The sequence below is a fragment of the Ammospiza nelsoni genome, chromosome 1, assembly GCF_027579445.1.
Source record: "Ammospiza nelsoni isolate bAmmNel1 chromosome 1, bAmmNel1.pri, whole genome shotgun sequence".
Classification (NCBI taxonomy): domain Eukaryota; kingdom Metazoa; phylum Chordata; class Aves; order Passeriformes; family Passerellidae; genus Ammospiza; species Ammospiza nelsoni.
In genome coordinates, this window is record NC_080633.1 from 150718863 (window position 1) to 150745729 (window position 26867).

General features: G+C 46.4%; 1 protein-coding gene across 2 annotated transcripts; it reads right to left on the bottom strand.

Annotated features, from left to right (window-relative positions):
- Positions 1 to 354: 354 nt before the first annotated feature.
- Positions 355 to 23817, bottom strand: GPR20 (G protein-coupled receptor 20). 2 transcript variants are annotated; one of them, XM_059483655.1, is made up of 2 exons: positions 23804 to 23817; positions 355 to 1694 (listed from the first exon to the last, which is right to left on the bottom strand). In XM_059483655.1, the coding sequence occupies exon 2, from the start codon at positions 1672 to 1674 to the stop codon at positions 613 to 615; it is 1062 nt and encodes a 353-aa protein (XP_059339638.1). In that variant the 5' UTR covers positions 1675 to 1694; positions 23804 to 23817; the 3' UTR covers positions 355 to 612. The 2 variants fall into 2 exon arrangements, with proteins under 2 accessions (XP_059339638.1, XP_059339629.1); XM_059483646.1 differs by lacking the exon at positions 23804 to 23817 and adding an exon at positions 11088 to 11179.
- Between the last annotated feature and the right edge of the window lie 3050 nt (positions 23818 to 26867).

Sequence of the window (26867 nt, forward strand, 5' to 3'; positions counted from 1 at the left end):
CAACACAGACAATGTGTATGAAAATATATACATTGACATGTATTTTTTCTTATAGCCAAGAGATTTCACTGCTTGACTTAATCTCTTCCCTGAGAAGGTTCAGACTTTTTCAGGAATGAATGAGTTGTCACTAGTGACATGTGGGCTAGAATACTTCTTTCCCATTTCATTGGCATCTAAAATCTTTGTTGTGGATAGCTCTGGAAACATCCTTCTTGTCCTTTATTCTTAAGTATATAGGCACAAAATCTTTCATTACAAACCACAGCTATCCTGCTTTCTAAGCCATCCTAGAAGTGCTGCATTACGATGACAAACACACAAAGAAAACCACAGTAAAGAGTTTGTTGCTAGCAAAATGTCTGTATTAAAATACAAAGAAAACTTCCCTGCTGGGAACAGTAATTATGGACTCTCTTTTGTATGATACTAACAGCATTGTAGGTTCCATTTCCAAACAGACCACAATGTTCTTGAGGAATAAATTCCACCACTGTTGGTCTGAACCTCAGCCTAAAACACAAAGAGTTCAAAAACTATAGTACTGTGCATCCTATCAATATTCCAGCATCATGGCACTGGCTTACTGCAACATGTCCCATCACATGTGGGTTATATCTGAACACTGCTTGGTGATGGCAAGCTCAGAGGGCTTCCTATTGTGTTTGAGAAGGCAATGTTTGCGTTGGAACCCTTGGAGTTCTTGTTCATACTCAGGATGTCTGCATTAGTATGCTCTGGTTCGGCTTTCCTGAAGATGTTTTTCATGGTTGACTGGAAGTTATTGGTGACAAAGCAATAGACAATGGGGTCCATGCAGCTATTGAGGCTACTCAGAGTCACTGTCACGTGGTAGACGAGGAGGCTGACGTTGTGGGGCATGTCTGGGTTGATGGAGATTACGACCTGTAGCACGTGGAAAGGAGTGAAGCAGATCATGAAGATGATGAGGACGGTGATAAGGAGCTGCACAGCCCTCATTCTCCTCTCCCTACTCTGGTGCATGAGGCTGGGCTTGGACAGGGCACACATAATCCTGGTGGTGAAGAAGATGATTATGATGAGGGGGAAGAAGTACTCGCAGACCATCAGGACCAGGATCTTGGAGAGGCAGCACTCAGCAAACCGTATCGCCATGGTCAGGATGGAGAAAGTCACCACGGTGGCAAAGATCCAAATGAAGATGCAGATGCCCTTGGCACAGGTCGGGTTCCTCCATTTACGTGAGGCTTCCACCTGCACTATTGCCAGGTAGCGGTCAACGCAGATGCATGTCAGGAAGAGGATGCTGCAGTACATGTTGACAAAGTAGCCAAAGATGTGAACCAAGGAACAATTCTTGCAATCCCCCGAACTGTAGAACATGATGATCCGGACAGGCAAGGAAAAGCCCACCAGGAGATCAGTTACGATCAAGTTGATGGTGTAAATAACAGAGGTGGTTTTTGTCTTGGTACGGAAGCAGAAGACATACAGCGCTAAGCTGTTCAGCACAACACCCACCAGGAAAATTATGGCATTGACTACCATCAGGACAATCCACAGGTTATAAAAATCTGTGAACAGTTGTTTGTCTGAGTTGAGGAACTTGGAGAACAAATTGATGTTGGAGTTAGGTTCCTCGGTGGAGTTGATAGAGTCAAGGGGTAGCATTTGGGTGGAGGAGGTCGGCATGGTCACTGACTTCCAGCAATCTGGAAGAAAAGAAATGGAGGTTTAGTGATAAATATGTCAGCATTCCTTAGGGCTCAAAAATCTTGTCACTTAAAAACATTTTAACCAACATATTTGCACATCCTGAGTAGTAAGTAGATCCCCATCTACCAATATGGGATTACCAATAATTGCAAGGAAATACCTGGACTTATAATTAGTGCCTTGCAGTGGTTCCAGATGCATGTTTTAGGGAAGAGATACACACCCCACTTCAAGTTTCTCTTCCTCTTCCTTGTACAAAAATGATTTTAAGGCCAGAAGACCTTTGCATAACCATAACCCCAGCATTTGTTTCCTAAAATATCATATCCCTTGCCTTGGGCAGGTGATCCCATTAGAGAGTTACATGCAGCAGTGTTTTCAGGAGCTGTAAGATTTCTCTGAAATCAAAGAAAGGCTGAACTGTCTGAGAAAGCAGAAGAAGGTTGTGTGGCATCTTCTACAGATCTGTGTTCACAGCAACAGCAGCCAGAAGATTTCAAGTTAAGGTTTTAAGCCACTGGTCCTGCCAGGGTTTGACAGTTTAATTTGCAAATCATTCCTGACTTATACACTATTTTAAACTGATTTGTATATTAAAAGATAAAAAAAAAAAAAGACACAATATATACAGAGACTTGGCTGGTTTCAATAAAAATAAATGGTTGAAAAATGTCTGGAATATCTCAAAGTGGCTGGGCAGGGTTTTGAGGTTAAAAAAATCAGCTTGGATCAGCAGAGAATGATGCTGAAAGAGTTGATTTATGAGGGTTTGAAATCCCTGCTAATGAGCCAAATGCAGAAGGACTGGGAGACAAGGAGCTGCAAACACATCTCCCAGTGCTCACAGAGCTGCAGTGTGCCTGGGCTGGGTGTCTCAGTGTGGAAGTCTGGAATTGCTGAGGGAGTCAGGATGTCCATCCAGTTCCCCCAAGCATACCTCATCCTCTGGCAGATTTTTTTTTCCCTTCCTTCAATCCTTTTGTGCTTATGGGGATCAGGAGGATAGACCAAGGGTGCTGTATCACCTGTGCGGTGCTTCAAGCTGTTGGTGGCTGTGTACAAAGTGGAGGAGGAAGCTACTTAGGACAAAAGTGAAAAGTAGGTCCTAAGGAGAGTTCCTGCTGCCCAAAAGAAAATGTTCTGCCGGGACAGTACTAACTGAGTCCAGAGAACACCACAGCAGCTCTGAGCCTGCCTCATGAGTGCCAAAGCCTTCTTCTGCCTGCCCCCCATGTCTCTCTGCATTTCCTGCATACAACACTCCTAATGTGTCTCACCAGTGTTTGGCAACATTCAAGATCAACAGTCCTCATGGAATGCTACAGCCTAGTTGTGATTACTCTGCTTGGTTCATTCAAGCCAGGTGAGAGTGAAGCAGAACATTTGTTGAGAAAAAGCAGAGATTAAGACTGAGAATTTAGAAGACCAGGTGTGAAAATTCTTGGAGAAGTGACTTTGCCATCATGATGGATCTTGGGTTTGTTGGCCTGGAATCTGGGGATTGCTCTAGTTTCTTCTTGCCTCTCAGTCTGTGGAACTGGTTTGAAGGAAAAAGCTGGTTTTTAATGTCCTTGAGCTCAGAAAGATATTTCTAATCAAATGTAAATTTATTTTATTTAGGTAGACACTGAAGCCCAAGGAGCTGAATTGACCATTGGAATGGCTGATGCTGAAACATAGAGTCTTCTTGAGATCCAACTTAGTGCCAGAATACACTGCAGGACTGAAATCCTGAAATCTGGGGTCAGACCACCTGTAATGCCCCAAAGAACTACTGGGCAGAGAGGAGCAATGCTAGTTTCTGTCTCCTTTTCCCTCCAGGCCATCCCCAGCAGAAACCAGACATTGGAACATCATGTGTTTTGGGAGTGACCAGGTTACCTCCCCCTGCACTGAGCTCTGGTGGCAGCCAAAGTGGCACACATGTTCATGGCTTTTTGTCTAGGTCTGACTGAGCCTGCAGGCTCCTGAGGGAGAGTCTTGTCTCTTCACATTTTGTGCCAAGCACACTGTCAGAGAAAACCAGGAAAAACTGGCCCCAAAGTAGGCTGAAGGTAGTGGAGTTGCAAAGTCTGGCACCTGAGAAAGAAGCATGGGGATGATGCAAAATCCTGGCTCATTTTCTACTGATTTCCTAAAATTCTCACCATCTTCTCTGTTTGTTTGTTTTGCTTTGTTAATTATGAAAACAAACTGAAATGAGCAGATGCCTGGATCTGCTCCCAGCTTTCTCTTTGCAGATGCTATCAAGAGGAGCACTGTGGAAGCCAAGGAATAAAGAAAGACTTTGATGTCCCTGGAGTGCATTGTGAGAGTGTATGTCTGTGTTCAGACACATACCTGAGCAAGGGGAGAAGACAAAATCACCCATCCCATCCCTGAGCTTGCACTAAACTCTATAGAATTACACATGAATTTGTCTTCTCATTGTAATTCCATGGCACTGGCTGTTTGCTCTGATTTTGCCTCTTGTTAGTAGCTTGCCTCCTCTGGGAGATTTTTGTTCAGTCTGAGATCCCTTATCACAAACACCTGATATTCATCTTATTTTGCCTTTCTTTCAATGAAATCAGCAATTCCAAATACATTCAAATGTTCTTCATCCTCACAATGCCTTTGAGGGACGTAGGACGTGTTACAGACAAATAGAAAATTAAAATAATCAGCATATACAATGTCTTGGCTTACATAGCCACCTTTTCTACTAAGCCCCATGTGCAAGGAAATAAACTCCAGATATTGTAAACTGCTGAAAAACAACAGGTAACATTGTGTTTGCCAAATTAAATATGCAAAGAAGTGCTGCATTAGAGCTTTCCCTGTCCATTGCTGCCCTATCTGAACTCAAAATCCAAACAACTACATGAAAGAAGTCCCAGAAAATTTAATTAATCCTGAAGATTTCCTCCCTGACAATCTGTGGAAAAGCTGCCTCTTGAGCTGTGGTGGGAAAAATCTTCATCTAATCAAATTGTTACTGATGGATGTTTGGGTGAATGGCCTCTTCCTTTCTTTGTGGGACTGCTCTCATCTCATGGCTCACAAGCAGAAAGGATGGAGAACTGCACTAGCAAAGCAACAGAATTCCTCTGAATGTTTTTAATGAGATGGAGCTGGACCAAACCCCAAGTTTACAGCTGCTAAGGATTTTTCCATTGTGGGACTCCAAGCCTGTGAGAAAGGTACATTGCCCCTATTTGCAACACAGAAAGGCAGCTTGACCTTGTGTCTGAGCAAAGCTAAACATTTCCAAAGATTTTGAATTCTTCCTCTCATGGAGTCCAAATACTATCTCAACCAAGTCTCTTTCCCTACCATCAGACATACTCACGCAGGTGTTAAAGTGAGTCATTTCAGCTACTCATCACCATGACGTGGTGGCATATGGAAGTCAGTGAGGGGCATGGCTAAATTAATGAGAAACTTTGCAGCCTCTGCAAACCTTTATTTTGCTGTGTTTTGCACTATTTATTACTTGTGACTATGGCATGAGCTCATGCAGAGCTGCAAGAACCACCTTTATTTACAGAGCAAATAGATTTTGGGTTAACCCCCTTCCTAAAACCCTTTAAGAGCTTGGAGCTTAGTCTACTTCATACCTTCCTGATCTCTCAGCCCCACAGATTTCCATGCAATCCCTGTTTCTTGGAGCTGGCAGTCTGCAAAGCCCAAGATGGGTAAACATGCATCCTTTTGAGTGCTGTCTGACCGTGCCAGTTGGCCTGGGCTGTTATATTACACCTCTCAGGCTGGATTTTGTCTGTCTGTCTGGGAAACTGTGGGTAGCGTTTCCTTAAAAGTACAGCAGGAATCTGGGTAGAAATGGGATAAAGGGAGGGACAGAGAATGGAGGTTGACCTGCTTTCCCTCGTTCTGATAAAGGTCCCTGCTCAGCACTGGGAGAGGGGGACTTGCTCTGAAATACTTTCTCATTGTTGTGTGACACAATCAGTTCCATCGTTCTTGGGCCAAATAGGAAACAGATGGTCACTGTGCTGAAAACAGGTCCTGCAGCCTCTTCCCTCACTCACTCACTGCTTGGCATCACACTTGTTAACTTAGCATGGGCAGCCCAGTGCTGTGTCTGCTCCAGGAGGAGATCCTTGACCATCCCATGTTCCATTTCACCCAACCTTGTGCCTGGTGACAGCCTTAAGGCTCACCCTGACCTTCCTGAAATTAACGGGGTTCACTTCCTTAACCCAGGGGACTTTTGGATCTGGCTCAGCAATTCAAGTAATATGATACAGAAGAAAAGGCAGGTCAGACAACTGAGTTTTGCCCTAACTGTATGCCAAAAGGATTATTTATTGGTGTGCAGAAAGGATCTCTGTGTGCAGACCCAGAGAAGACCAGAGCCACACACTGGGATCGGAAAGTTGAAAAGGACGTTAACAAGCACGAGTGTAATTTAGTATAAACAGCTCCAGCTTTTCTCATCTCCCTGTCCTGAACTGGAACATCTGATATGGCAACCTGGCTCCTCTATCATCCTCCCTGTTCCCCTCACCCTGTCCTGCCTGCTGGTGATATTCTGCTGCCTGGGGTGGCAGCAGTGTGTGTTTAGCTTTTCAGCCTTCTGGTGTTTAAAGTTCCCTGGGTCATTTATCATCATATTTATAAATGAAGGGTTAAACTTACTCTCTTTCAATTTAAATTGTATGATTCTCTTTCTGGCAAGCTCTCACTCAACTCTGGATCACACTGGCCAAATATGGTGTTTTTGTGCATGTCGGCCTTGCCTCTATATGTGGTAGTTTGCTCTATGTGTCTTGCGCTCAGCCTGGGGAGGGTGGGTTTGCTGACAGGGGGAACAGAGGAAAAAAGGGAGAGAAAGGGAATGAATCCAGCTGCTGAAAGGAAAAAGCTGGTGCCCATCTGACCCTTGGGCTGTGAGAAGAGAGATAATTCTGGGAGAGAGAGATTCTACTCCAAAGCAGAAATGGGACTGTTCTCAGGGCAGGTAAGATCCCATTTTCGTGGGCATCAGATCTCTGCTCTCACTTGATTCCTGGGCAGCGAGGTCTCCTTTGAACCTCCAGGTCCGAGGGTGGCTGGAGCAAGTGTGTGAAACACCCACCTTCTGAGGAATTGCAGTTAGAAATTGCCAAATCCAGAGCAGAGCTGGATTATTCCTTTTCCTCCAATGCCATGGACATAAAAGGGACTTTGGAGACACAAAACACATAGTTTTCTGAGTGTCAGATTAAATGATACCTGATTTCTTGCAGTCTCATGTCTCACAGTGGCTTGCAGGGCTGGGGGAATGCTTTGCCCTGCTTGAGATGCTTATTATAACTTTTTCCCATGTGGACACTTGGCTGCCTTAATGAGCACTCACATTCCAGCTCTTCCCTTGGCTCCAACACTTGTTTGACTTTCTCCTTTCTTTGCTGCCTAATTTCCTGAAAATTGAGGTGATCTTTCCCTCGTGCCAGATTCTAGTTGAAATTAGGCAGCAGATTGAAAAACATTAGGAGGACAGAGGAAATAGGAGCTGACAACCACACAAACAGGCACTGAGAGTGATCCTTGTTTCCTCTTATGTGAACCTGCAAGTCATTTGTTAACACTGTCCACTACACATCCTTTCATTTAGGTCTTATTCCCTGCAAATTCACAATTGCTTTGGCATTGAAACACAGCAAACAGGGCTGGATGGTTTCTGTGAAACAGAGTATTGCCTGCTTCTTGTTGTTTTCCTGAAGAGAAATAATTTCAGATTTATGCCAAAGCATGGGAGAACTGGCCTGACTGGGACAGATGATATCTAATTGCTGGGTGTTGGCACTATTCAGCCATGGTCTGCTTGCCCATGTGTCATAAAGAGTGTGATCCCCAGCAAGCCCTACTTTGTCTGGTGGTTTGAATGATCATGTGCTGAATTACAGTTTTGTCTGGAATCACAGAATATCCCCAGTTGGAGGGGACCCACAAAGATCACAGAGTCCAACTCCTGCCCCTGCACAGGACCAAGAATCACACCATGTGCCCAAGAGAGTTGTCCAAAAGCTCCTTGAGCTCTGTCAGGCTTGGTGCTGTGACCAGTTCCTTGGGGAGCCTGTTGCAGTGCCCAACCACCCTCTGGGTGAAGAACATTTTCCTAATATCCAATATAAGCCTACCTGGACACCAGTTCAGGCCATTACCTCAGGTCCTGTCACTGCTCACCACAGAGAAAAGAGCAGTGCCTGCCCCTCCTCTCACAAAGAAGTTTTAACTTCAGTGAGGTCTCCTCTCAGTCTCCTCCAGGCTGAAGAGACCAAGTCAGCTCACCTGCTCCTCATACAGCTTCCTCTCAAGGCTAAGAGAGATTAACCCCCCAAAACTGACTTTTGAATCTCTAATGTTGGCCATGAAAATCAGATTTCCCATCTGGCAAGGGGGAAAACATCTATCTCCAGTCTCAGGCATAGGGGTAATCCTTCAAGGCCTGTAAGCAATCACAGACTGAGGATGTGTGGAGGCTGATGCAGTGCTGGTTGTTGGGTTGCTGATGTGCTGTTGAGCTGTTTGCCTCCTGCCTGAGATGCCCAGTTTGCCTCTGTGTGCTCCTCCATCTCCAAGGCCCTGCTGTGGATGGGCAATGGATATTGCCCTGTGCTGTGATCTGAGCTCCACCCTCCACACCCAGTTCAATGCTGTGTGTACACATGGGTGGATCCTGTGCTCTCCGTGGGCCCACGCCCAAAATCACATCCTTGGAAGGCGAGGCACACTCATCCCTAGCTCATTTTGTGACAAGAAATAGTCTGTGAGTGCCCAAGCAATGATTTAGTCCAGCAGGTCACCCTAGGCCATGAGGAATCACTGCCAGTTAGATGAGGGAGAGCACAGCTCTCCAAAGTGCATTCCTCTTCTCCACGGAGCAAAGTGACCCAGATGGGACTGAAGCCACTTGGCTTGGACCAAATACCAACTCTCTGCATCCAGGCTTGAACCTGCTGCTGAAAACCAGGTGACAGATCACAGTCCTGGACACCCCAGAGACAATCTATTTAAAACTTGGAAAGGTCTGCATGGTTTTCTCTCAGCCCTTGTCCTGAGTGTGCATGAAAACAGTGAAATGAAGCTCCCAGAGATACACAGAGGAGGAAATTCACATACTGGCAGAGTTTCTTATGAGTTTATACCTCCTTTATGGCCATTTGCAGCAGAAATGCCTCAATCTTTGAAAGAACGAGCCCTGATGTGCACGTGCAAGCAAAAAGAGAAGTGGGATAGTACATACTTTGCCCTTCCAGACCTACAAATATCCACCCGGCAGTGGAGGGCACCTAGAGGTCCCCCAACACATCTCTGATGAGGCTTTCTAGTACTGGTCACCTATAAGAAAGGTAATAATAAAGGAAGTTTGCCTCTTTTTGCTTGTTTATACTACACTATTTAGAAAAGTCCCTCCTGAACATTTGGATGTCTACAATGCCTTATCAATTCCACTGTATTTTTCATGTCCCTCTTTTCTGTGTTATCAGATCACAGAAATGCCAAGTGTCTTGGTGAATGCTCTATCAATCATGCTGCTAGCATTTAAAAGACCACTATCTCATACCCTGTCAGGGCTCGAACCAAGTGCCATCTGTCACAAGGGAGCTTGGAGTGACATCTCTGCAGTAGGTGCTGTGTGTTTCCAGCTCTGTTACTTTCAGAGAAATCAGAGCATGACTTCCTGAGTGTATCCCTCTCTGTCCCTTGTGGACCATTATACATGAGGGGAAAACACATATTTTTGGGAAAATTTTTTTCCAACATGATTAACATTAAAAAAAAAAAAGTTGCATCTTAAACAAAACATATAGATTTGGACTCCTATGGGTCCAGCCAGTAAAGATGGATTTGAGCCTGTCTTCTTGGGAGGTTGTAACAGTAAAAAAGAAATGCATTTGATTTTATAGGGATTACAGTAATCCATTGAGTGTTTCCAGGGTGCCTGAGACAAAGTGCTGGAAATGTCAGTTTGGAATAACAGCTATTGTGGCTGTGTGCAAGGAGAACTGTGCAGTGAAAATTACCATATAGGCACATGCAGGAACTTCACAGGCAAGTGCAAAAACAATAACTGGCCTGTGTGCTGCTGCTTGCTTTTAAGAAGGAAATTTTTAATTGCAAATTTTCTCCTCTTTCTGCCTTCAGCTGCCTGCTTGCTCTGTCTGTTGGCAAGAAGGTGAGAAGGGCAATAAAAGGAGAACAACAGCAGAGTTCTGCTGTTGGGGAAATACCTGGGCTCCTGTACAGCCAGGGAATGCAGGACTGGTGAAACAATGCTCACAGCCCAGGGAGCACAGGACACCAGTGCAGGTAGGGATGCAGGGATGATGCAGAGGGATCAGCTCTGCCTCCCAGCACTCACTCCAAGCTGTCCTGCTCTCTTGGCTGCAGGGAGAAACTGAGGCACAGAGCAATGTGTGGTCTTGGCCCAGGGAATGCAGCAAGGTGGGAGACCCAGTTAGGGAGCAGAGAGTTTTTGAGGCATCTCAGGATGGACAACCATGTCTTAACCCTTTGGGAGGCTGGTTTCCTTAGCAAGGCACATATGACAGTGCTGTGCAGACCCCACAGTGCCTTCAGAGTTCTGCAAATTTTGGATTCACCAGGTTAACCTGGAAAAGCTCAGCGTTGTTGGTGAGTGTGCTGCTGTGAAAGCAGGGAGCATTTCTGCAGGGGTCTGCTAAGGACCTTGGAAAGGATCTGCTTTCTCCTCTACTAACCCAGCCAGTGGGTTCAGAGAGGGAAGACAGCACCTCTCCTAGAGCTGAGCTTGCACCCTGCTGCATAGCCAAACAGGTAAAACATTCGCACTTGCAGCTGACCCCATTCCAGGCAGTGCACCATCTCTTCTCTTGGCTTCCAAAACCTTCCTGAATGCATTTCACCAAAATTTAATTACACCTGGGATTACACATGCACAAACATCACCCCCCTTCTCACAAGAGCTGCCACAGTACTTTTCAAGGAGGAAAGCCTGAAACTTTGCACGCTTCCATTACCTCCATCTCCTTAAAGAACAACCAAATATCCTCACACTGCCTAAAATCCCAAAAGCAAAGAAAGTCACAAGGGAGAATCTCCTTGCAGCCCCTGATAGCTGCTGGCACAGCCTGGCTTTTTTGATCAGGCACTTCCCAAGGGATTTCCACACCTGCTGCATGGACAGAGCCAGAGACTTCCCGAGCTGCTCATCCACGTGTTCACTGCAGGACCCTTTCCGCTCCCACCCCTTCCAGGGCTCTCTGTTGCAATAGCCAGGACTTGGAGTCCAATATCCAGCAAATCCTCCCTGGCCTCCCACTGTCCCCCATCCCATGCCCCCTCTTTGTCTCTGACCAATATCCCAAAGCATTCCCTGCAATGGTCCCTGCAGTGTATTCCTGCATGAAGGACTGACTTACCTCTGGCCCGATCTCCCTTCTATGTTAGAGGAACTGCTGGTAAGAAAATTTCCTTGTGGACCTGAGTGCTATCAGCCCAGGAAAGAGACATCTGTTCCTACAAGCAGAACAACTGGAGTGACTACAGAATACGAAGAAATGCCTAATCTGTCTCTTGCGTTCTCTCCCTCTCTTCCCCCTCCCCATCCCCCTTCTAAATATAGCCTTGCAACTAATGGGAAAAAATATACACTACCAAAAAAAAAATATTTCCACTTGTCTGTAGTGTTCAGAATTTCTCCCCAAACATCTGGCTCCTTGCCCTAAATCTCTCTGAAATTTATGACTTGCTGTAAATGTTGAAGAGGGCTCCAGCCGTACTCACGGTGCTAATGCCCGAACATCTCTAGTAAACTAAAACTGCCCCCAGGTCAATTTTCTTGTGTCTTTGTGGGAACAAAATCTCTTTGCTGGGAACTTGCCAGCTCAAGGCCACTGCAATGCCACCACCATGTGTGACATGAGGAAAATACCCCTCTTTTCCTCTTCCTGATGTGAACTGGGAATAGAGAGAAGCATCCCTGGCAGCTGCAGGAAGGTGCTGAACCGAATGCCACAAAGCCTGTGATGTGCTTTGGACCAACCCAGCTGTCCAGAGCCTGAGAAAGCCCCTGGCACAGGGAACCAAAGGGTTCCCTGCACACTTGGGTAGTGCTGCTGCAGTCATTTGGGAGAGGAGATAAAGAGATCTATCCAGGGCTGAAATGGCCGAGCATGGGTGGCAATAGAGTCTGAGGTCCACCAAGAAGCCCTCCAACATTTCCTCCATCCTCATACAGCCCTTCCCTACTGGTGGTAGAGTCATTGTGGGTGTCAGGTGTCTCAGAGTGGGGATTTAAGTATCTCTACACCCTTGGATACATGAGAAGATACTGACATTGTGCAAAGCTTAATGAATGATCCCATTTTTGAGATGGGTTCAAATGACACAGCTAGAGCAGCTTTCAAGACATCTCTGCTGGCTGATGCACTAAGGACTCAAAGTCCCCCAAGTTTCATCTCAAGTTCCATTTCTTGCTCTAAACTGGTACCAAAACCCAATCTTTTTTTGGGATTTGCACAGATGCTCTCCCCAGGAGCTTTTCAGTAGCTTTAGAGGTTTCCTCTGGGAGAAAAGGCAGAAAAAACCAGAGAACTTACATCAAGATTGGTTGTTTAGAAATACAGAGAGGATGGATGCTGGATTTTAGTATCAGCCCTGGCCTGCATCACACTTTAGATAAAGACAACACTGGTGCCAATGCAATAAACACGCAGGATATGGCCTGTCACAACACGACAGGATCAACTGAGAGGCATTGAATTCCAGGTCAAGAGGCCAAATCCATAAATAGAGGAGAGGTAAACTCCACACATGCATGTCTCACTGGAGCACAAACAGTAGCTATGGTTATTAGAGAAGGTTGACCTCATTTTCTGGAATTACTTTTTCACCCTTGGATCTTTCCCAGCAAGACTGAGCTGATCCTTTTTGTCTGGTTATTTTATTGATTTTCTATTTTGAGTTTCTGCACATTGAGGAGCAGACTGTTCCCCCAGTTTCAGGAACATCCTCCTTAGCTTTATGAGCCCCTGATCCAGGCATTCCATAACTGACCTCTAGCTCAGGCACATGCCTGAACTTTCATTTGTTTCTCACTTCCTTATGCTTGGGAAACAAGTGTGATTGGAAAGTCTTCATGAGCCCTGTCTGGGTGATCATCTTGCCTTCAGTTCCCTCCATCCTGGAAGTTCAACAGGGGTAAAAACAAAGAGAAGAAACCAACCCATGGTATAATCTTGGGCAGGGTGGGTAAAATGAGACCAAATTGAGGCACCAGGACAGGTTTCCCAGAGAAGCTGTGGCTGCCCCATCCCTGGAAGAGTTCAAGGCCAGGCTGGATGGGACTTGGAGCAACCTGGTGTAGTGGAAAGTGTCCCTTCCATGGCAGGGGGTTGGAACTAGATGGTCTTCAATGTCACTTCCAACCCAGACCTTTCCAGAATTCTATGATTCTGTCAATCTCAATGCCTATGGTGGCAAATGCTTAAGTTTGTCCCAGCCTGTCAACAAAATTTTTATATTTAGGGAATGACTCTGAAGTTACATTTGTGAGGCTCTAGGAAAGAGATGACTTTTCTCCAGGATGAACTATTGGTACCTGCACTCTGTCCACCTTCTCTGGGAATGTCTGGTTCTTCCTTTGTGAGGACTGATTTGGTTTTTTACTTTCACGTGATACATGAGAGCTGCGTTCCCATCGCTGTGCCTGGGATAATCAGTGCCCTGCACTCCCCCACTCCCCACTATCCCAGCCTCTCCCTCCTTGCTGGATTTAGAGCTAGGCTCTGAGTGGCAACAGCTGCAAAGTTTCAAGTTGTGCCTGAGATAGTGCAGAACATGCCATATTGGGAAGCAGATGCGGCTGTTAAGGTGGAGAAGGCACATCCGGGCTCAGGGCCATGCTTTGTCCCAGACCTGGTTCCCACACTCAGCTTTAGGAGTTGCAACCATAGCTGATAAATGAAGAGCTTCTATCATCTCTTGATTTTCAGTCATTTATCATCCTCCCAGAGGGAGCGAGAAAGGCAGGGAAAAAAAAAAGAGTAAAGCTTTAGTAAATGGAAAATTTTCAAGCTTGTTCATTGAATATACAACGGTATTAAATATTGGAGTGAGATTGTAGGTGGAAGAAGGTATTGGCTCAGTCAAAATCAGCACATAGAAGGACTAATAATGATATCAGGGAAGGATGCTACTAGCCTACGGTAATTCCTAGCAATCCCTTAACCTTGCTATACAGAATAGGGCTCTGGTTAAAATCTTCTGTGGCACAGAAAAGCAGAAGGCCAGACAGCTCTGGAGGGAGGTGGAGAGAAAGCTGATACCACACATCCCTCTGGGGAGATGTGCCCTGTTTTTGTCAGGAGAAGGGTGTACTCTTCCAGTCCTATTCAAAAAAGGGAACTGAGCATCCTTTGATCCCCTGCTGTGGGAGAAGAGAGTGAGATTGGGCACTGCATAATGAACTTTAACAGAGCTGAGATGGGCTCAAGGCAAATGGCCAGATTAGCTTTCAAGGTGTCTCTGTTGACCAGCTCTGAAAGGACCCAAATCCAATCTCCAAACATGCCTGTGTTTTTTTAGGAAGCTGAATTTATGTTCTGTTATGCTGAACAGATCCTCACAAATGAATTATTTTCTTCAGCAGTGAAGGAGAATTGTTATCCCAGAAGGTGTTGGACATAGACATAACAGTTCAGAAAACTGAGGAGCCTTTACCCATGGTCATGACTGTGTGCAGGTCACCAAAGAGTGGGATCCTCACTGCATGGAAGACACTGAAGGGTGGGATCTTCACTGTCCTATCTGGAAAACCTCTTTTTAGCAGCAGGCTTGATGGAGGGGCAACAATTTTAGCTTGCCAGGTGAGTAACCCTTTACCATGGCAGATAAAGTGAATGGCATTGAGGAGAATTTACACCCATTTTACCCTTTCCAACTACTCCTCCTTCTGGTAAATCTACCCTAGAATGTCCTTAGGCCTTAAAAAGGGCTGGAAAACGTTCATCTATGTCTCTATGATATGCACTGCCCAGGAGCCCTAAAATCTTGATTGTCCATGGTCTCCAAGGCTATTATGGGATGCTGTGAATCAGAACCCAGAGAACCATGCAGGCTCTCACAGGTGGACCAGGTGTGGAGAAATTTCTGCACTGAACCACCCTCCAGGAGTCACCTTTGATTTAGGGGGAAATATGAGGACAACAGTGCTCTCCCCAAATATGTAGGAACTTTCTACCTATGTTAGGTGTTATTCAACCCCACTACACTTCCTTATCATAAAGAAGTGTGTGGGAGCACTCCTCTTTGGTGTCTTCTGAGCTGGTACTTTATGGAAGAAATATAATGACAAATGGGCAGACCCTGAAAGCAGATCCAGGATTTTTTCTGGTGCTTTTGGTAGAATCCAAGGAAAATCCAGTTGAAAGAACCCTGAAGATTGAGGCTGGCATCTGTCTCCAGCCTGGCTTTTAACTTGTGGCCCTTGCTTGTTTGGAGCCAAAGAGAGCAACATGTGGCTTCACCTACTGGGCTACTGAGAGGTCATTCTTTGCTGTTCTTTTAGTGATCCAGGTGTGTCATGCTGGGACATCTGGGAGATCCTGGGACTGCTTTGGGTTCTGAACCCTGAGACATTCATGCTGGTTATGCCTAAGGTGCAGCTGGAAGGACTGGAGGAAAAGATCAGAGTTCTCTCTCTTAATTCTTAGACAGAATCTGTTCCAAGGGATGGCCTTTATCCCTTTCCTGCGATGCTGGGATAGAAACACCAAACAGACAAAGAAATGTGAACTACTTATCCCTGGAGAAGGAGGGCTTGGATTGCTCCCCCAGTGATATTCAATACTCCCTGGGCTTTTTACCTGACTGTCAGCATGGATAACAGGGGCTGTGGAGAGCCACAAAAGATGGTCCAGCTGGCTCTCTTGATGGCATCTCAGCAGGGTCCAGAGGCAGCTGTACCTTCCTGACGTCAGCAGCTCTGCAGGACACAGTCTGTGTCCTCTGCCAACTGCTCAGGATCACAGGCACTTGCTGGACTGTCACTTGCTGTCCTCAGAGCACTGCAAGGGCTGGAAGCCACCATAATTTTGTATCCCTGCCTCTGAACAGGCTCCCCATCTGTGTGTTTGTGCAAGGAGGGAGATCAGACTCTCCCCATATGAGGCCTCTGCTGGGATCCAGCTGTGATTCATCTGCTTGATGAGGGACAGGGAAAGACAAATGGTGCCCTAAAATGATGGTCATGGCTCTCCTGTTGGGTGAGTCAGGCATGGGGGAGGAGGAGTGTAGGAGCCAGTTTCCTGCCTGCCTGCTGCATATTTGGGAATTGGCTTTGCTGACCACTGACTCCCCCTCCATTTTCTCCCCAGGCTGTGGCATTTTTGCTGATGAACCTGTTGAGCTGAAAGAAAAATGAAGATGTCTGCAGTGCACAAAGAGCTGCTCCTCTGGGCAGCCCTGAGGTCTTTCCTGAGTGGTTTGGAGCACATTGGTCCTGACTGTCTCCAGTTCTTGCATAACAGGGGGTGTGAAGTCCCTTACCTGCTATAAATGCACCATGTGAGGGTGAGCCAGGATCCCTCTCTCCATCCCAGTCTGCCCAGTTTACCACAGGTCTCACAACTGTGAGGGTTCTCACAAGGTTCCTCAGTTCAAGGCATCAGCAAAATGAGCCACCAGGACTTTTTGGCCACCCAACAAAGCATATAATCTCTCACCTTCCCCTACTGATCCAAACCTCTTTGGGATCCTTTGCAGAGTCCCACTGTGACCTTTCTGGCCCCCAAGGCCAGGTCTGGCCAGTCACCCTTGGACTCTTTTTTTTTTTTTCCTATTTTTTTCAAAGATTCAGAAGCTAATTGCCAAGAACTCAATGTCCAGTGTCATAACCTCACTGCAGAACTCTTCCCATTCCCAGCAAAGTATTTCCTGTTGGTTTTGTTTGTCACTGGGCACACAGGGACACTAATGCTTGAAGGGGAAAGCTACACAAGCTTTGGGCTTTGGCATAACTCGGGCACCATGCCCTGGGAGGTCAATGCTGGGTGGAGTGGCTCTTGCCCAGCTCTGGTTTGAAGGCTGCAGAGCAGGAATTGGCAGGATTGTTGGTTCTGGATGGTTGAAGAGCCCCCAGAGAGCTCTCTGTGCTCTGCTCCTGTTTGTGGCAGTGGGAAGTGCAGCGTGGCAGGGCTGAGCTAGAAAACCTTGAACTCAAGATGTGCTGAGCCCTGCAAGGATGCAGAGGCCAGAGGAACACATGAAAACCCATGGAAAGGAAGTTTTGGGGAATTTAAGGACCCAGTCTGGTGTCTCCACCTGCTCTGATTTAACAGTGACCACAAATTTGGAAAGGGGCAGCAGGAGACTCCCAGGGCCATCTGTTCAATTTGTAGGGATTTTGCTATATTAGTAACCTAGCCCAGGAGGAAGGACACCTGCAACTTGGAAAATCTGGTACTTGGACCCACAAACCTCAAAAAAGGCTTTAGAGAAAGTCATCCTCTCCCTGCTCACTCTGTGCAAACATGTTAATCCTCCTCTCCCATTCCCTTTGTTCGCCTGGTTTGGAGAGATTTGGAAGGGCTCAGGGCAGGGCTGTCTTTTGTTAGACGTGCACAGAGCTCAGCAATGCTCAGATCTGGAACAGGGCAGCATAAATCTGGGGGATTATCATAGGAAATGCCACAGTGATGAAAAGCCCTGTAGGAATGGGAAGAAAAGAAAGGGCCCCATTTGGGAAGAAAAAAACTCCCAACAACCACCCTGCTGCTTGCTTACAAGTGATTCCTAAAATTGCTGCCTCTGGAAGAAGCTGGTACATTTGCTGATTTTTTTTTTTCCTTTTATTTTGGAGGGGATGTGTTCCTTTGTGTTCTCAGCTGCTTAGAATTACAGATCCTGTCCTTGAAGCAAGTTCTGTGTGAGGGGCCTCACTGGGGACAAAAACCCAATTTTCTGGGGAGGTGCCTCAGTTTCCTTATGTTTGAAACCATCCCTCTAAGCACAATGTGCAGAAGTGCTCTGGGAAATATTCAGGAAGGAAAGGAGAGAATCACATACGTGATTTACTGGAAACCACAATACCAAAATAATAAATTTTCTCCTAAAAACAAATGGAAGAGGGGGCTGGGCAGCAGAACCCAGCTGGTACTATTTGTGGTGGTGGTGGTATGTTTGGATATGGGGTCATGGACCCTTTTGTCTCCCACCTGCTGAGACCTGAGTCAGGTGGAAACATGACAGTTCAGAAATCCAAGGGGATATTTTCTCTGTCTGGGATGTGATTACAGACAGCACCAAGTTGTCCCTGCTGGTGAGGTCTTGAACTCACTGAGGTGTGGTCAGTGGATGGCATGATGGAGGGAGGACCAAGGCCCTACTCTAGTTTGTGCTTAAGGTCTCAAAGCAAATTTTTTATCAGGAGCAAAAGCTCCACCTGTCACTGCTGAATCATTCCTTTCCATACCTTCATCTTGGTACTGACAGCTTCAGTTCTTTGTTATGTTGGGAGTGCTGCAAGGTGCTGTTTGATTTGCCTTTCATGTCACCTGGAGGGATTACTCTCTACAAAAGCACTATTACATGTAATAAATAGTGTTAAATTGACTAATGAAAGGGGATGTGTTTATGCGTTGGAGAACATCCAAACCAAACCAGCTGGAATGACCTGAGGGCCAGCAAACATGACCCATGAGGGCAAACCAGCAGAATTGGGCTTGTTTAATTTACAGAAAAGACAACAGAAGGCAAACCTGATAACAGCTGTGGAGATGTCCAGGCAGCTTCCCTGGGAATGGTGCAAGGTGGGTTTGTCTTGCATGATTTAGTTCATTAACACCAGTCTGGACCAGATGATCAGCCCAGTTTGTGATGGTCTCAGTGTAGAGACTTCCTTTGGGTAAGAGGAATCCTATTGCTTGTGTCTCCTAGGGCAGGGATGTGCAGTCAGCATCCCTGTCCTCTGTAATTCAGAGTTAGAGCCACAGCATCAGCCAGAGGTTCCCCCATGGTGCTGGAGCCACAGGTTAATCCCATGGCTGTAACACAACCTAAGATGGGACCTTTTGGGCAAATTCTGCTGGCTTCTTTAAAGCAAAAATCCAGCCTGCTGTGATTGCTAAACTGGGCTCTGCTTCTTTGGGTGTCTTTCTATTTTCCAAGAAAAATAAACTGCAGGCTCTGTATTTTTAGATATGCCATCTGATCATAGCTAGTCATATATCAGTCCCAATACTGTGAGTCAAGATGCTGGGCTCCATTGCTGAACTCCCTTGGGCAAGAACAAGTGGCTTGAGCCATCCTGGGTGTATTAATAAATCAGAGTGTTTAAAATAATCTTACACTTCCTTAGGTAAGCTGCTCACAAAGAATAATACACTTGGGAATTATTGATGTCAGCATCTTAGGAGCTCTGATTCTCTGGGGGAACTTGATACTGTTGTGAGTGGGAGAAGAGCAGCCCTGGTATGAGACAGATCTAATCTAGGCAGGGACAGAGGCAGCACGACTCCTCTTCCTTTCCCTCTCCTGCCAGTGCCTGATTCCTGACGTCTGCCCCTTGCTATTTCAGTCCTGGGTATCCTCTGAGGCGGCTGCTGGTCAGAGGGAGCTTTATGGTGGCCCCTTCAAAAAGCATCTGATCAACCTGCCTTGCAAAATAGTGCACAAATGTGGTGTATTTTAAGCCTCTTGCTGGTTTTCCTCAGTCTCCACAAGTCTGTCTCTAACACCACTGCAGCCAGCAGACAATTTTCTGTGTGTTTGATCAAAGCAGCGGGAAACCTCAAAGTTGGTGTGTGAAAAATGCCTGGTTCCTGAAAGTGTATTTGTTGTGCTACTTTATCACTCTAACAAGAATCAATTTATCCACATAATTGGTAGCTGGAGACAGCATAACACAGCTTGGCAGCCTGGATTTTTCTCAGGATGTATTGCTTGGCATATTCAACCCAGGCAAAAGGAGCCAGCCTGGCTGTCGGGGAGCTGCATCTCTGTGAGTGCCAAGCAGGTGAAACCCAGCATGACAACTCAGCTTTCTCTCTCTGTCCTGCCAGAAAAAGACTTGGGGGATAAAGGTGAAACTGCATCTGGCTGAATGTCTCCCTTAAGGTCTCTTCCAACCTGAGCTGCTCTATAATTCTATACTTTTTGAAAAAGGAGTTACTGATAGGACAAAGAGGAATGATTTTAAACTAGGATAGATTTAGATTAGATATGAGCAACAAATTGTTCACTGTGAAGGGGAGGAGAGTCTGGACTGGGTCACCCAGGCAAGCTGTGGCTGTCCCATCCCTGGAAGTGTTCAAGGCCAGCCTGGATGAGGCTTGGAGCAACCTGGGATAGTGGGAGGTGTCTCTGCCATGGCAGCAGAGATGGAAGTAAGGTCCAACCTTTAAGGTACCTTCCAACCCAGACTATTCTGTATTTCTGTGGTTCTGATAAGCCTAATAATGCACTGCCTCTCTGTTGAGATGGATAATGATCAGTTAGACTGTGGTGGGTGCAGGAAAAGGTGTACTCTGCCTGTTCACTTTGCTCAGGATCAGCTGCTGGAACATGGCCAGACCAGCAAGAGGGTGACCATAGATCCCACTGAGAGGAGAGGCTGTTGCACACTAGTAGCTCTGTGTGATGGAGGTGTGTGACCTCCAGCAGTCTCCTGCCCTCTGCACTTGAGTGCTAGAAACCTCCTTCATGTCATGCAAAAAGCCACTTTTCCTGCTGAGGCTGTCTCAGTGCCCTCTCCTGCTGTGCCTGGGTGCCCACTTTGCTGCATCCTTCTGAGTTCACCACTCTGAGAAGACCCTGGTGGGTTACAAATGCCAGTGCTGGTCTCTGTGTGGGTCAGTGTGCTCAGAGCTGTTTCTCCTTGCTAATGCCTACCTGCAGCAAACAATTTGCTCTGATGTGTAGGTCTTTGCAGTTGTTGGTAGCTCTGAATGAAACAAAAATTTGGCAAACCTCCACAGGCATCCCTGCCCTTGTCTATGAGGCTAAAGACTACTTGTGACAGTCTCAATATGGGGCAGCTCCCCAAAGTGTCCCAAATCCATCTCTCTATGTGTCCCATAGACAGGATGATAAATTAATTACATTCAAGGATGGGAAGCTGTCTGCTGGACCAGCACACTGGAAGCCATTCCCTACATTTTCAGCCTTAGAGGCATTTCCCAGAGCCTCATCTTTTTGGCAGATATTTGTAGAGAAGGTGGCTGGAGCCATGAAGAGGAAGGGACTTTTGACAGTAAATCTTTTTTGCATCAGTGTGGAAGAAGGCATCCTTTCTGTTGTGTGGTAATGACTGTAGTGGTGCTTTTCAGGCTGTGATAGATGAGATGTACATCTTTTATAGATTATGTGTAAGAGGTAATAAAGAATTCAGTTCTTCTGTGTCTATACACTAATGGTGTATCGATCCCAGCAAATATCATGCTGAGACTGAACAGCAGCATCCCTGGTTAGTGTCATCCTAATGGGTGACATCATTGCTTTGGTTGTCACAGCCAGCTCAGCCTAATCCCATCTGACCCCCACAGCTTTACTGATCCTCCACTCTGGCTCTGGGCTTCACTTTTCTATTCCCCTGGTTCATCCTTCACCTCAGCACGACTACTTCTGTCTCTGGACTTTGTCATGCTTGGCTGGACTCTGCTGTGCCTCTCTGGGATTTACTGGATGGGAAGTGTTTCCCTGCTAAGCCATCAGTTGGATTTGCTCAGCTATTTGTGATCTGCAAAAATGTACAGCTAAAAGCAACAAATTAAAATGCAAAGATGAAAAATGAATGAGAGGCAAAAGAGAGAGCAGGAAGGGTCCTTAGAGTATTTACAGATGAGTTGGCTGAGAAGTAGCAGACATTCCTCAGAAAGGGCTGTAGATTTTACCAGGAGTCATGGGATGTTCACTAACATGTACCTTTAGGTAATAATTAGTCTCACCTCCTCCTAAACATGGTGACTGGACATTTATACAAACCTTCTATAACAGCCCAGGGTGGAAAGAGAAATCACAGAATCATCGAATCACAGCATGGCTTGGGTTGCAAGAAATCTTAGAGATCATCTAGTTCCAAGCCTCCTGCCATGGCAGGGACAACTTCCACTAGACAAGGTTGTCCAAAGCTCCATCCAATCTGGACTTGAAGTCCAAAAAATCTGAACTTAGAATGTTACTCCAATGGGGAATTTTCGTCTCCTATTTTAAAAAGGCTCAGGGATTTGGATTCCTGTTTTTAGGCATCAAGATTCACATGTCCTTAATGGGTGAGGTTTCTTTGAACCCTGAGGTGATGAGCACTTGCCTGCTAAACATCCCCTTTACTTGTCTCCAGCCCCTTAAACGTGGGCTGCCAAAATCCTGCAGCCCTTCTGACAACTTGGAGTGCAGGATTTGGTCTTCTCCCTTTGAAAGGGGATATAGGGCCAGGACAGCCTGCATCCCTGTGAGAAGCACGTCATCCCAAGGGCATGATGCACTTGAGGGGGAGCAGAGCTGTGGCGGTGCTGTACGTGCGCCTGGTGGGATTTATTGCTGTGCTCTGCAGCCTCCTCTGTTCTGCTTGCTCTGCCTCGGAGAGAACGTGCTGTGAGAGATGTTTCATGTGCAAATCCTTCCTTGGCCTTTGCCTTCTGCTTCAAAACTGGGGGAGGAAGACTCTTGGGGTGCTTTTGGCACCTTTAGGCTCTGTGGGGAGGGGAGAAGTGGCTCCATGTCTGTGTTTTATCTCAGTGCACTGGGGACATACGGAAGGAGGCTTGAGCAGGGTGAGGGAATTTGCTCCGAAATAGATTAATAAAGCAGCTTCTCAATTGCATTGCTAAGTTGCCATGTGTTCTTGTAAGAAAGGATGGGGGGAAGATGGGGATTTTCCTTCTAACTGTGGGTTGGCAGAGATATCTGTGCACAAAGGAGATGGAAAATGTATTAGTAAAGAGGTTTCTGCCAAAGGGAGGCTTCTGCCCTCACTTTTGCTGGAGATGCTACATAGGAGGATGGTGGGCATTTCTGCCTCGTTTTTCCATGGCTGCCCAGCTTTCCCCTGCTCAGGGAGAGATTTACAGAGTGAGCTGGGATGCAGCATTGCATCTAATCGTGGGTGACAGAGGTTTTCGCCCTGGTGGTTTTCAACTGGGACTGTCACGCGCAAGTAATGGGGATTAAACTTGCATGCCCACTGTTTTATTTCTGAATGGGGAAGTCTTAGCTTTGCAGAAGGAGCTGTCATTTCAGGAAAAGAGCTGGCTTTTTGCTGAAGAAGAGCAATTGGCCCTGGCATGTGAGAAATGTTAGAGGAAAAGGCGCCTCCTGTCACCAAAACACAGCTGAAATGATTCCGAAGAGCCACGTTGCCAATTCATCACACTGCCACTGAGTGCGGGCTGTGTAAACACTGGGAGATGCTCTCTCTGTGCTGTACTGTGGCCAGACATGTCCCACTTGGCAGAGACTTGCCAGCAGACCTAGTGAGGCCATTCATCCCTTTCAGCCATTCCAGCCACTTCCCCCACCCACACAGCAATCAGAGTAAGGACATTTCCATATCATTTCCCTGGGGAAAGTTTTCTGCTTCCTAACCTTAAACTATAAAGTTCATTTTGAGCCTTCTCAGATCACTTTTTCATGGCCTGAATCTAAAAATCCTGTGTCTAACTCTGCATCTCTATATAGGTTCACTTGTGGGATGCACAGGTGTGTGTGCAGCTGGACTTGACACAAGTAATCTGTATATGGAAGTTTACCAGAAATACTCAAGTTTTCATGCAGAATCCCTCACAGGGCTCTTTACCATCCAAACAGATAATTCAGAGAGAGCAGGAAGGGTCCTGTATTTCCCTCGATGATGCTCTTTTCCTTTGCACCAGCTCTGAACTCCCCAACCCTCCAGCACCTGGTGAGGAACACTCTCCTTCCTCTCCAGCGCTATTCCCACCCACGTGGAGCCACCTCGCATCCAAACCCTCATGCTCCGCTCCCGACCCAGCTCCCAAGGACTCCCATCCCCATCTGGATGCCTCCAAGCTCTCATCCCAGCCGGGATCAGAGCACGCTGCCTTCCCAAGCCGCAGCCGGTGAATGTCCCTCCCTCTCCCCGCTCTCTCCCAGCCCGGATCACGCCTCGGGCAGGACTCACCCTGCCGGGATGAGCAATCTCAGCTGCCGAGCCCGGAGCCCGCTGCGGATTCCCGGAGCGAGTGGCCGTGGGCTCGCTCCCGGCGCTCGGGGCGGCGCGGGATGGATGATACAGGATCCAGACCTCCTTGGTTTACTTTTGCGTTGACGTCAGTGTCTTTTGGAGCCTCCACGGCTCGTTTTGGTAAAAAGGATGTCTTCAGGGGAGAGGGGAGGGGTGGGGAAGGGAGAGGAGTGAGGATGAGCTGAAGTTTTGTGATGTGAGCAGGCAGCGGTGGGAGGTTTTAGGGGATCATGCTGGAAGAAGACCAGGTAATCCTGGGTGTAGCTCATCACCTGAAGATGGGTACACTGGAGACCTGACCCTCACACAGAAATTATAGAAATCCTAGAGTGGCTTGAGTTGGAAGGAACCTTAAAGAACATCTAGTTTTAACCCCCCACCATGGGCAGGGACACTTTCCACAAGACCAGGTGGCTCAGAGTCCCATCCAACCTGGTCTTGAACACTTGCAGGGATGGGGCATCCACAGCCTCTCTGGACAGCCTGTTCCAGTACCTCACTACCTTCTACATAGAGAATTTCCCTCCCCCAGCCCGGTGCACTCACTGTGCAGCCAAAGTGTGCATGAGCATTTTTAGGGGGTGTGGAAAGGGCTGATACTTGTGAGGGATTTGGAGAACACCATCAGAAAGTGGAGCATGAAAGTGAGATCACTAATACCAAATTGTGCATAGCAGATCAATCACACCTATGTTTAGGGTTTCTTTTGGCCACGAGCAAAGCCAGATGCCTTTGCATGACCACATAACTTCCAGGAATTCCAGACTCAGGCTTTCATGCCCTAAATGCTGGTGAGGTTTTTTTTAGGTTTCTGTTGAGTAGTGTGATGCAAACCATTGAGCACTTGGATCTCAGAGCCTCAGGTAAGGCAAATACAGAATTTGCCCCAGTGCTGCTGCACCAACTGTAATTAAACAATTAAACCTGTGCTCTCTTTGAATCATGGATCACTTTTCCAGCTCTTAACACAATTGGTCTATCATCTATTATTAGACCATCTGTACCTTGATACAAATAATTTATTGTGAACTTTTAGGAGCAGGCACTGAGATTGGTCTGTGTGAATCCAGGTACCAGACTCATTGAGAGCACCAATGACCTGATGACATTGATGTATTTGGTTTGGAGGACACTTGGCTGTGCCAAAAAAACCCTGCAGGGAGCAGGGATTATAGACAAGGAGGCATCTTCTGGTGCTGCCAGGATGATTGGGCTGTACTGATTTGTTTGGAAAACAGAAGTGAGAAAATATTTTTTTACTCTGATGTACCATCACTGCAGAGTAGAAGAGACACAGAAAGGGAAAGCTCTTGTTGTTCAGCACATCCATGGCAGAGCCAAGTCCAGTTTCTTATCCATTGGATTGTGCACTCCCAGTCATAAATAATTCTACTCTCCAAGGTTCCTGGTGTCCTTGTCAGAACCAATACACTGTTCATGGCTGAAGAAAGACAGAGTCTTATAAAAACCAGAAAAAGAGTTCCTTGTAAATCACCACATCTATACTTAGAAATGTGTTAGACTTTTCTAAGCTTCAGTTCAGATCATATAAAGTGTTTTTTTTTCTTTTTCCAAGTTGAAAAATCCATCCAAAGGTCAGTCAGAAACAGGAATAAAACTGTCTTTCTAATCTCAAGCTGCTGTAATAGCATTTTTGGCAGTGAATGATAAACTTGAGCAGTTGAGGTTTACATGACAGCTGAAGTGAACATGTCTTTGTCTATACATTGAATGACCCAGCACTGGCCCTTTTTCATCTCTTCTCCCAACCTATCAGACTATTTATAGATTTTTACTACAAATGGACCTCCTGAACAGAGGAAGGCAAATCAGCTAGATCTGAAGAAAGCATCACGGTGAAGCTGTGCCCATAAAGCCATCATTCCTGGGCAGGAATCCCATTTTAGTGATAACCTCCCAGGAATATTAACTCTTCCTTTACCTGACAGGCATTTTTAGAGTATTTCACAGCTTTTAGCGAGTGTGAAGGGTTGTTCAGGGAGATCTTATGATAATATATGTGTTAGTTTGAAAGCAAAGTGTCATATCCTGGCTAGAGCTCTCAGAGACATTCAGGAAATGAGATCTACTGCCCCTACACTGATTGCACCTGGCTGCAGGAACTTGAAAGCCATGATTCAGAGATCTCAATTTGAATGAAAAGTGGACACTTCTCATTACATAGTCCTTGATGGGTAGATGATGATAACACTCAAGGATGGCAGAGATCTCTGTCATGTCTCATAGATAAGAAAGCCTTGCTGGAGACCTGCAGTCCTTGCTCTGTTAACTCTGGAGGAATATATTTGGGGTCTGTTTTTTTTAAGTATCTTAATGTTCATTAGAGTGGAGATTCTTCCATGACCTTGTCTATAGAGCTGCGCAATAATGTGCCCTGTCTGTGCAGGGAGTCCTAGTGGAAACCAGGAAATTTCTACAGCAGTGAGTGTGAGGTTCTCATCCCTGGATATTTTATCTTGGTAACTGAGGGTCAGGTCATGTGGATTTGAACCCTGCTGTGTATAGGAGGGACTTTGCAGTGAGAAAAAGAGTTCTCTGCCTATTTTGAGTGAGTTTCCAAGACATTGCATAAAAAACATTTGAATAAGCAGGTTCTTAGTTTTTTGGTGCTCTTCTGCAGGGCTGCTTGTGCTGAGGTGCCTCCTGGGCTGAGCTGCCACTGGTCTCAGCAAGACTCAGTGGTGAGGTGGGTCTGGTGAGCAGACCAGATCTGAAAACACAGGTACTTCTATGCTTGAGAAGGTGTCTTCAGCTTCACAGTGAAAAATATTGTCAAGGCTCCCCTAGGTACACTGGAGACTTCAGGTTTCAGAGCAGCTGGTGAAAGAGAGGTTTAGGACCACAGCTTTTGACATAGGAGCCTGAGGTGGGAGCTAGGGAGGCTGAAGGCTCCCAAACCTTCCAGGAAGATGGGGTCCCACAGATCCTCTGCTGGGGAGCTGCAGTCTGTGGGATATTTCTTCTTCAAAGCTGAACAGCA

Bases quoted from the DNA above. Each gene is read 5' to 3' on its own strand.
- GPR20 (XM_059483655.1), bottom strand. From the start codon at position 1,674: ATGCCGACCTCCTCCACCCAAATGCTACCCCTTGACTCTATCAACTCC.